At 37.1% G+C, this 12178-nt stretch overlaps 1 protein-coding gene across 1 annotated transcript in view; it reads left to right on the top strand.

The window, feature by feature from the left end:
- The window catches only part of LOC127873808 (dynein regulatory complex subunit 7-like), a 39353-nt gene extending 28621 nt beyond the window's left edge, over positions 1 to 10732 (top strand). Inside the window, 5 exon segments of the mRNA XM_052417802.1 lie at positions 591 to 806; positions 3472 to 3693; positions 6019 to 6213; positions 7047 to 7186; positions 10364 to 10732. Coding sequence (XP_052273762.1) covers positions 591 to 806; positions 3472 to 3693; positions 6019 to 6213; positions 7047 to 7186; positions 10364 to 10445 — 855 coding nt within the window. The 3' untranslated portion in view covers positions 10446 to 10732.
- The last annotated feature ends 1446 nt before the right edge of the window (positions 10733 to 12178 follow it).

Raw genomic sequence — 12178 nt, forward strand, 5'->3', positions numbered from 1 at the left:
ATTTGGCACATTTGTTCACCATCATGGGACGGTGTGTCGCACGAATGAATCACGTCAATATCTCCAATGTCAAGGTCGCCACGACTAAAAATAGATTTATTTTAAAACAAACTTACAAACGGGGTTAATTTTGTTTGTTCATTTAAAAAGTTCAGTTTGAGTTGTCTCCCTTTATCAGATTTTTTTTCACAATGAAAACCTGGTTTTGTGACAATTTTGTCCCTTGTTTTTTTTTATGATGTGACTGTTCTATACCATTTTGTTGATGATATAGATAATATTGGAGATATGTTGTTATGTTTTTAACTTGAACGATGATTAACTAATTGAAAATATTCAAATCTCTTATATAATAGTTTCAGAAACAAATCACACTACAGACAGAAGTCTATTGTAAATACTGTTTATATGTGAAATAATTAACATTTGTAATTGATGAAATTAGTTTTAGAAAGTTCTTAACCATCCAGAAAGTGCACATTAAGCATCATATTAGAAAGAGAAATACAATAACAAAACGAAACAAAAATATCATTCACAGTAAACATATCTTTGAGTTCTTATTATCACTACTTTTTTTAACCCTGCAGAAAATGCACATGAAGTACCATCGTAACAAAAACGTGGATGCTAACTGTGACATAGCTGAGCTCATGTACCTGTGCTCGGAGGACAAGGTGCAGATCACGTACCACACGGAGGACAAACGTATTGCCTCCTCCACCCGCGAGTTCATCAAGCCTCACAACTGGGACGAGAAGGGAGCAACCTTGACATTCTCTGCAGAGATGCATTCCACGTTTCAGGTAATGAACCAGGGATATGTGACCTTGAACATCATTCCTTCGATGAATTCCACATTCCAGTTAAATGTACATGGACCTTGATCACTGTTGTACTGCGCCCATTACACATTTATCTTCTCTGAGAAGATGATTCCTTGTTCCATGTACCTAGGCCCTTTTCAAATTATTGAAAAATGATTTGCTTTTTGATCTAATTTTTTTGTCAGCCAGCTTAAGTATAATCATAATTTCATTAAGGTATCAGAGTTGGAATGTAAAAGTGCTTCATGTTGTGAAGGACAATCACATCAAACATTTTCAGAGTATGTTCTTAAAGCTATTATCAATATGCTCAAAATCAAACTAAGATAGCAGTTGCAATATGCAACACAGTTACTCAAGTTTCTTGGTGTTGTAGAGAGATAGAGCGTTTGCTTGTACAATAACAGGTCCTGGTTTTAATTGACCACTCGCCAACTGTCAATCAAACTCACGTAATAATCAATCAGATTTCGTTTATTGCGTCCACATGGTCCGACAAACAAAGACTGTCGGAGTAATGGAATAAGCGTTTTATGAAAACACAACTTAGTGGGCAGAGCGATTGCGTATTTGGCGACTGGTCAATCCTGACGAGGGCAAACTTATTTATTTAATATTTATTCAATATTTTTTCTTGCTACTAGTATTAAACCTATTGTTTTTTATTCTTCCACTTTTAGCTGATTATAAATTTTAACATCTTTAAACAATTTAACTATTCTATGTATGAAAACTAAGTAATTGGGACTATTTTTCTGGCTTTTCGAGAGGAGATAAAACATGTGTGTTTATATTTCTTAATTCCAATTATTACGTCTTATTTACTATCATAGGTGAATTAATAATGTATTTATGTATACATAAATACCATATAATGCTTGGCTGATCAATGTGCATGTGCATTAGAGAAAAAAATTAACAAGATAAAAAAAATCACAAAACAATTAGGAAAACTATTTGAAGTTGGCGGCTTAGAATGTCTTAGAATCTTCAATTGTTAAATAAGTTTTTCATTTTCTCTGCTTTTGGATGCATAATACCAAAACAATAAGAAATATGTAATGAAAGAACAGAAAATGAAAATGTTGTATTACAGCTTTAATGCCTTTATTTTATTATACTGGTCTGCTTGAATAATTTTATTTTCTTCTTAACTGCACTCCAATGTTTATGGTGCACACAGGTCGAGATAATGTGGGGGAATGATTATTTATCCCCCAAGTAATACTTACACTTTTATTGTTACAAGCAAAAATTAGATTGTAGGGTCAGGAAAATGATACATTATTAGGAAAATTGCTTTTATGAGGAATTATTCTAAAATATTTGCATTCCAGAGGGCTATTGCTCCCTTCAGAAAAGTAATTCCCATATTTCATTAGCAGAAACAGTGTTATAATTTCTCTTTTGCTGCGTGTTACACAATTTGCAACTAAATTTAATTTGATTTTGATTATGTGTCTGAGCAATATGTGTCGGAGCACAAATTACCCAGTTGTCAAATAAACCTGTATTGGAATAATAAGCATCACAACTGGTATGAACAACAGCTGTAGATATTATAGGAATGCCAGAATGTACCTTTACTTGGGGTTTGTCTGGTTAATGGATATGAACCTTTTTATTCAGGATTAAGTTCATTGATTCCAGAGATGTAGTTATGTTTTATATTAGGTCAGATTAGTCTATTACCCATGGTATCTGATCTCTATGTATGATTATCTTATAAGAAAACACGTTTGGTTTATACTTCATAGACAAGCATTACCTGACTTTTATCATAAATCACGTGCAATTCTTGCGTTGTAAAAGTTTAAGTTCATAATCGGTCATTAAAAACTAAAATATAAAAAAATAAGATATGCTCTATTGTATTGTTACCTATTGATCTATATTTTTATATATGGTATAACCAGTCTTGCAAATTGACAAAAAATATTACTGACTGTATTTTGTAAACCTTTTACAGCTTTTTTTTCATGCAAGGTCCAAAACTTGCTAGAGTAAATTATTAATGAACAGGATTTATGAAACAATAAATAGAGCTTATTATGCTAGTTATTATTATTATCAAATGAAATCAGTCCGAAAAAGTTGGCATTCCATTTAATAACCTTTGCTTTTATTTGTGTTGCCAATTTTTTTTTTTACCTGTTTGATCCTCTTTGCTGAGCAACTACATATCATGAAATAATACTCCATGAAGGATTGTTGGATATGGGTTGGTTGTGTTGAACGGTATCTGTCATCCAACAAGACAGTTGCAACTCTCCATGATACTTTTGTTCCACCAGTTTGATAAGATTTGTCACTTGTTTGCTTTCCAGCATTCAAGAAATCAATCTAAATATCTTGATGATAGATTATTGTCAACACTTTTAGTTTGGCTGCGTTGAGCAGATTGATCCAAAAGTCTGTCAGACAAGCAAGCTCTAAAACTAAATTACTTGTTTTCCGCACAGACTAATCAGGGACAACACTTTCTGAAATTTTGCTAAGAAAAGACTTTCTGAAAGTGAAAAATACCACGAAAGTGGTAAGGTTCATCCCTGATAAGCCTTTGCAGACACTGCACAGGCCAATCTGGGACGAAACATGCATAAAGAACTGTTGTCTCTAAGTGCGGCTCCTTTCCATTGTGCAGGTTGACCCCAATCTGCCGTTCAACAAGCAAGTTGAGCTGTATGAGATGCTACTCTCCCTGCTGGAGCGAGAGGTCAAGAGCATCGAGGGTGTGCGTGCCTCCGAGGAGGAAGTGCGCGAGATCCTTGACGACCGTGTCCGGGAGGAGACCACCCAGGAGCTCAACATCTCTGTCTACAACACTGAGCGCAATGAGAAGGCCAAGAAACACAGGCAGGAACTGGTAGGTAGCATGGGTGGGCAGCGTGTTGTGCCTGTCTTTAAATATAATAAAAGTGTTGCTTATGCTTTCATACTTTGTTGTGAGATAGACAGTTACTACTGTTTCTAATGTCTAGTACATTTTTAATTTTTTAATTATTGCGCGCTTCTGTAAAGAATTAAACACTTTATTCGCAAAATGTCAGCTATTGCAAAGATTTCTAAATCTTCTTAAAATAGAATTTTCTCCTTTTTAGCTCACCTGTCACGAAGTGGCATGGTGAGCTTATATGACCGTGTGATGTCCGGCGTCCGTTGTGTGTGCGTGCATCCGTTCGTCAACAATTTGTTTGTGTAGACAGTAGAGGTCACAGTTTTCATCCAATCTTTTTGAAATTTGGCCAGAATGTTTATCTTGATGAAATCTGGGTTGGGATTGTATTTGGGTCATCTGGGGTCAAAAACTAGGTCACTAGGTCAAATAATAGAAAAACCTTATGTAGACAATAGAGGTCGCAGTTTTCATCCAATCTTTATGAAATTTGGTCAGAATGTTTATCTTGATGAAATCTGGCTTGGGAATGTATTTGGGTCATCTGGGGTCAAAAACTAGGTCACTAGGTCAAAAACTAGGTCAAATAATAGAAAAACCTTGTGTAGACAATAGAGGTTGCAGTTTTCAATTAATCTTTATGAAATTTGGTCAGAATGTTTATCTTGATGAAATCTGGGTTGGGATTGTATTTGGGTCATCTGAGGTCAAAAACTAGGTCACTAGGTCAAATAATAGAAAAACCGTCAACAATTTGTTTGTGTAGACAGTAGAGGTCACAGTTTTCATCCAATCTTTATGAAATTTGGTCAGAATGTTTATCGTGATGAAATCTGGGTTAGGATTGTATTTGGGTCATCTTGGGTCAAAAATTAGGTCTCTAAGTCAAAAACTAGGTCACAAGGTGAAATAAAAGAAAAACCTTGTACAGACAATAGAGGTCGCAGTTTTCATCCAATCTATACGAAATTTGGTCAGAATGTTTATCTTGATGAAATCTGGGTTGGGATTGTATTTGGGTCATCTTGCCTCAAAAACTAGGTCACTAGGTCAAATAATAGAAAAACCTTCAACAATTTGTTTGTGTAGACAGTAGAGGTCACAGTTTTCATCCAATCTTTATGAAATTTGGTCAGAATGCTTATCGTGATGAAATCTGGGTTGGGATTGTATTTGGGTCATCTTGGGTCAAACATTATGTCAGTAAGTCAAAAACTAGGTCACAAGGTGAAATAATAGAAAAACCTTGTATAGAAATAGAGGTCGCAGTTCTCATCCAATCTATATGAAATTTGGTCAGAATGTTTATCTTGATGAAATCTGGGTTGGGATTGTATTTGGGTCACCTGGGGTCAAAAACTAGGTCAATAGGTCAAATATTAGAAAAACCTTGTGTAGACAATAGAGGTCACAGTTTTCATCCAATCTTCATGAAATTTGGTCAGAATGTTTGTCTTGATGAAATCTGGGTTGGGATTGTATTTGGGTCACCTGGGGTCAAAAACTAGGTCAATATGTCAAATATTAGATAAACCTTGTGTAGACAATAGAGGTCACAGTTTTCATCCAATCTTTATGAAATTTGGTCAGAATGTTTATCTTGATGAAAACTGGGTTGGGATTGTATTTGGTTAGTCAGGTGAGCGATTCAGGGCCATCATGGCCATCTTGTTTATGAATATGTCGACTCTAATATTTAACATAGCTCAGTAAATATGTGGCTGACATGATTTAAATATTCCATGACGCTACAAAGAAATATACAGCTACCTCATGTCATGTTTAATTTTTGCACATGAATATACAAGTAATTCAATTGTGGGTGTGGGTCTAAAAACAGATATGTGAGCTATCAAAGAAAAAGTCAGCTTGTTATACAAATAATAAACTTAAGTTTGAAATACACAGTTTGGAAAGTTAATGAAAAGCATGTGTGCTTGATATAGTCAATATTGCCCCCCCCCCCCCCCTCTTTTTTCCCCCAATGTCAGCATCTGACTTTGTCAACAGCATCACTTGACATAACTTCCCTAGGGATGCAAATTTAATAATACTGTCCTCAACGGTCTATGACATTTTAATGTTATAGTTAACCTTACGGCAATGTGCATGCAAAAGCAATAATTACAAAAAATAGCTGGCCAAATACTTTAATTCCACACAATTGATGTGCTCTCAATGCTGGAAAGGCTTTTTTTATTCAGCCCCAAAAATCGTCCTTACACTTCCTGTTGCTGTGTTTGCAATGCTGGAAAGGCCTCCACAGTCCTTCATTGTTTTCAATTTCCACTTCAGGAGCGACAGCAGATGGAGGAGAGGATGCGCAAGCAGGAGTTGGAGATTGACTACCTTGCGCCGTTCCTTGCACAGATTGGTGACCCAGAGAAGATCACGCGCCAACAGGCCTACAAGCTGAAGGAGGACTGCCTCATGGACCTGAAACAGAGGCTCATTGACAAGGCCAACCTCATACAGGCTCGCTTTGAGAAGGTAGATTGTTATTCTGAAGAGGTTTCGGTGATCTTTATTTTATGTTTCTTTAAATGCATAAATGCTCTCGTATATAAGCCCCAAAACCCGTGAGAAGGTACACAGCCATTCTGTCAGTCTGCAGCTGACTCTTAGATAAACTTGTTTGTAGCTTTCAAAATGTGTGCCTCATGTGAAAGCCTCAAAAGCCTCGGTCCTAGACTATTAATCAAAGAATCACAGGATCAATTTCTTGCCCAGTTAAAACACTAACCTTAAAATTGGTCATGAAATTATTAAAACTGCAATACTCTTCCCATCACTTATTCTCGTAGGACAAATGCCAGTTGCTGGCATAAGAATTCCAGCATAGTACTGGTAAACCACCCAGGAAAAGTGTGATCTGATCGCCTAAGTTTGACTGAAAAATTGATACAGATGGCTTAAAATACAATTTACAAACAAGTTAGTCTAACAGGTTTTTTATCTATTAAAATGTACTTTGCTATATTTTCATTATTTCTATGCTTTCTATCTTAAAACAATTTGCTCAGTTTTTCTATGCATAGAATAGTTATATTTTTGCTTTCTGAAATAATTTGCTCATGTTTGACATATTTTTCAAATGTTCCGTGTTTTCTCACTTAAATGTATTTGCATTGTTTTCCAATGTTCTTTGTCTGCTCTCTGAAAGCACTCCTCAGTGTTAACAAAGTTTTCAAATGTTCTATTTTTGCTTATTAAAGTGTAATTTGCTCATGTTTTACAGGTAATGACGTCAAATTTTCTGTTTTCTTCCTGAACATGTAATGACTTTGCTCTGGTTTTCAACTGTTCAATGTGTTGAAATGTAGGAGACCCAGAAGCTGCAGAAGGAGCAGGCCTGGTACCAGCAGCACCAGGTGAACATGACGAAGGATGATGAGGAGACCTACCTGGAATACTGCAGCCAGGCCATGTTCCGTATCCACATCCTAGAGCTTAGACTCAACAGGTATGTCTAGTACTGCCGCTAGGCCATTCTGTATCCACATCCTAGAGCTAAGGCTGAACAGGTATGTCTAATACTGCAGACAGGCCATGTTCAATATCCACATCCTAGAGCTAAGGCTGAACAAGTATGTCAAGTACTGCAGACAGGCCATGTTCCATATCCACATCCTAGAGTTAAGGCTGATCAGGAATGTCTAATACTGCAGACAGGCCATGTTCAATATCCACATCCTTGAGCTAAGGCTTATCAGGAATGTCTAATACTGCAGAAAGGCCATGTTCAATATCCACATCCTAGAGCTAAGGCTGAACAAGTATGTCAAGTACTGCAGACAGGCCATGTTCCGTATCCACATCCTAGAGCTAAGGCTGATCAGGAATGTCTAATACTGCAGCCAGGCCATGTTCAATATCCACATCCTTGAGCTAAGGCTGATCAGGAATGTCTAATACTGCAGACAGGCCATGTTCAATATCCACATCCTAGAGCTAAGGCTGAGCAGGTATGTCTAATACTGCAGCCAGGCCATGTTCAATATCCACATCCTGGAGCTAAGGCTGAACAGGTATGTCTAATACTGCAGACAGGCCATGTTCAATATCCACATCCTAGAGCTAAGGCTGAGCAGGTATGTCTAATACTGCAGACAGGCCATGTTCAATATCCACATCCTGGAGCTAAGGCTGAACAGGTATGTCTAATACTGCAGACAGGCCATGTTCAATATCCACATCCTAGAGCTAAGGCTGAACAGGTATGTGAAGTACTGCAGACAGGCCCTGTTCAATATCCACATCCTAGAGCTAAGGCTGAACAGGTATGTCAAGTACTGCAGACAGGCCCTGTTCAATATACACATCCTGGAGCTAAGGATGAACAGGTATGTCTAGTACTGCAGCCAGGCCATGTTCAATATACACATCCTAGAGCTAAGGCTGAACAGGTATGTCAAGTACTGCAGACAGCCCGGCAGACAGACCATGTTCAATATCCACATCTTAGAGCTAAGGCTGAACAGGTATGTCTAGTACTGCAGCTAGGCCATAATGTATCCACATCCTAGAGCTAAGGCTGAACAGGTATGTCTAATACTGCAGCCAGGCCATGTTCAATATCCACATCATAGAGCTAAGGCTGAACAGGTATGTGAAGTACTGCAGCCAGGCCATGTTCAATATCCACATCCTAGAGCTAAGGCTGAACAGGTATGTCAAGTACTGCAGACAGGCCATGTTCAGTATCCACATCCTAGAGCTAAGGCTGAACAGGTATGTCAAGTACTGCAGACAGGCCATGTTCAATATCCACATCCTGGAGCTAAGGATGAACAGGTATGTCAAGTACTGCAGCCAGGCCATGTTCAATATCCACATCCTAGAGCTAAGGCTGAACACGTATGTCTAGTACTGCAGCTAGGCCATTATGTATCCACATCCTAGAGCTAAGGCTGAACAAGTATGTCAAGTACTGCAGACAGGCCATGTTCCGTATCCACATCCTAGAGCTAAGGCTGAGCAGGTATGTCTAATACTGCAGACAGGCCATGTTCAATATCCACATCCTAGAGCTAAGGCTGAACAGGTATGTCTAATACTGCAGCCAGGCCATGTTCAATATCCACATCCTGGAGCTAAGGCTGAACAAGTATGTCAAGTACTGCAGACAGGCCATGTTCCATATCCACATCCTAGAGCTAAGGCTGAACAGGTATGTCAAGTACTGCAGACAGGCCATGTTCAATATCCACATCCTAGAGCTAAGGCTGAACAGGTAAGTCAAGTACTGCAGACAGGCCATGTTCAATATCTACATCCTAGAGCTAAGGCTGAACAGATATGTCTATTACTGCAGACAGGCCATGTTCAGTATCCACATCCTAGCGCTAAGGCTGAACAGGTATGTCAAGTACTGCAGACAGGCCCTGTTCAATATCCACATCCTAGAGCTAAGGCTGAACAGGTATGTCAAGTACTGCAGACAGGCCCTGTTCAATATCCACATCCTAGAGCTAAGGCTGAACAGGTATGTCTAATACTGCAGACAGGCCATGTTCGATATCCACATCCTAGAGCTAAGGCTGAACAAGTATGTCAAGTACTGCAGACAGGTCATGTTCAATATCCACATCCTAGAGCAAAGGCTGAACAGGTATGTCTAATACGGCAGCCAGGCCATTATGTATCCACATCCTAGAGCTAAGGCTGAACAGGTATGTCTAATACTGCAGACAGGCCATGTTCAATATCCACATCCTAGAGCTAAGGCTGTACAGGTATATCAAGTAGTGCAGTGAGGCCATGTTCTGTATGCACATTATAGAGCTATGGCTTAACAGGTATGTCTAGTACTACAGCCATACCATGTTCCATACCCACATCCTATACCTCAGACTCAACAGGTATGTCTTGTAATGAAGCCAGCTATTTAATGACAACCACACTGAATATATGAACCCTGCATGTTAATGCAATAAGGGTAAATTTCTAAGAGTCAGATAATGTTATTACGCACTTGGCGGTCAAGTTGAGGAAACTTTTGTATTGTTAGCAGGATCTTATTTGCTGACGATGTTTGCTTGTTAACTTATTCAAATTTATTGTTTTGTGGCCTTCAATTGAAACATTTTAGCATGTGCTTTACACTATTCAATTTCTCATAATTCTTATCATTCTTACTCCAATGACGGTAATAAATAAAGTGTCAACAAACACAGCAATAGTAGTAACGCAATAAATCAGTACTTCTGTGGTTACAAATATGAAGTACATTTTGACAATGATAGATGTCGTAAAACTCGCTACGGAATACAAAACAAAATTCTCTTTGAAAAAAACTTGCCCAAAATGCGTTTTGAGCAGGAGTTTCGATAATACAGATTCCATTTGACAGAATATTGACACAAAAATGAACATAATTAGTTCGAAAAAAAAAGCAGACAACGACATGTTTAGCGTAAGAAATTACTGGGTACGTTTTTGTATATTTTCTGTACCCGGGGCACATTTAAGTATACTTAACAGTATCCGGGGTACATTACAGTAGTACCCGATCCAACAATGACCAAGCGTTAATAACCATTTACAATTAAAGGTAAACCGGTTAATGTTTTGCGCAACCTGATGCATCTCTAATATTTAGCTGAACATTATAATATGACATACCTTATGATTGTTTCAGACACAAGGACCAGGCCCCCCACAAATACATGTTTCTAGAACAGACTCTGAGGACAGATGCCAGACTGGCGGAATACTTCTGAATATAAATACATATTATATTTAAGGAATAATCAATTGAAGAAGATTCTGAAAACAATATTATCGTGTGTTTTTTCAGTAAATTCTTCAGTTCTCTATTTATACACAAATACATTTCAAAACAGTTTTGTGATCAACTTCCATGGTTTATTATGGGTACTCAAAATGTACTTTCATTAAGAAACAAGATAGAGTTTGACATTGTGATTGCTAATTTGTGATATTTTTTCCGTCCGCTATTAACATTGTGATTGCATGCGTACATATGTATTAAAAAGTTCAATAGATATTCTTTGTCTTGTTATTCAACCTGTTACTGTCATACGCTATGTTACGTAAAACGTCAGAAGGAACGTGTCATTCTTAAATACATTTTTATGATACATGTAATTTAGAGTAAGACAGCAATCATAATTTCTACCAGTTACGTTCTCTGCTCAAATGTGTCTGAGCAATAAATGGCGGTTAATGCATCCATAGGGATAAGTAAAATTTTGTCATAAATATCCGTAATCATATCAGATGTACTCATGAGACCCCATGAATCAAGTTAATGTTATAATGATTTGTCAATGAAGTTTGACATATACAGAATAAATATATATGGACATTATCCCGTATAATGTGTAATAAATGATCCATACAATTTTGCCTATATGGAATCCTTGTGTGTATTATACTTAAGCCAACCACTAATTCTCATTCAATATTATCGTTAATGAAATATTATACTGAATAATTGAAAACAATAACCCGGTCATTCTGATAACTAAAGCGAATTAATACCATCACGCAGGATAGTAATATGTTGACGTTATAATGCTCAAAGAGACTATTATTATTGCTGCGTGTCGGATAAAATTGTGGCTCTTTGTTGCTAGTGAACAGGGACCTATACAAACCAATTTTGTATAGGTCCCTGTAGTGAAGTAATGAACGGTCTCTGCAAGTGGTGGATGATTTGTTAATACTTCTTGCTCATGAAATGCACAACATACAAAATATATGTATACCAATATACTTTATGTATGAGCAACGTAATGCTATTATTGACAAGTGTTGACTAAACATTTTTGCAAAAAAGGTCAAAACCTCTTATACAGGAAGTGCGCAAAATTGAAAATATAACAATTTTTGGGGGGTTAGAGCTATGTAAGGAGTGTATTGAGCAGAGACGAATACAAACACGACAAGCACACAGTAAAATAGATTAGGTCGTCTGGATTAAATACATCGGTTTCCGCCACTGATAATACATTTTGTGTTGATTGTTTTAGTAAAGCACCTCTGTGAAATCTTGATAACTGCGTTGTATGATTTTCCTTCTATTAGCGACGGCCGTGTGGAATGGATTTTGCAATGTTACCAATACAATTTGCCAAAAATAAATAGACATCATTTGGAACTGTTTCTTCCTTGCTGAAACATAGAATAAAGTGTGTGATTTAAGATACGTATTCCAATAGTCACAAACACAAATACAAGATATCACTTGATACAAGAACTTACTCACACCAATAGTCAAGATACACACTTGATACAATAACTGACTCACATAAAAGAAGCGAAAAAGTTTATAAGTTATTTAAAAAAAACAGTGCATAGTTGACTATCTTGTATTTCATATTGATTTATAGATAATTCGTCCCTATACTTATACGAATTATTGTGCATTGTAACGATTGTGAGTTCGTTTTATTTTTTACATATGAAAGGAAAGCTGACAATTTTATTC

This window comes from Dreissena polymorpha, chromosome 3 (genome assembly GCF_020536995.1).
Source record: "Dreissena polymorpha isolate Duluth1 chromosome 3, UMN_Dpol_1.0, whole genome shotgun sequence".
NCBI classification, from domain to species: domain Eukaryota; kingdom Metazoa; phylum Mollusca; class Bivalvia; order Myida; family Dreissenidae; genus Dreissena; species Dreissena polymorpha.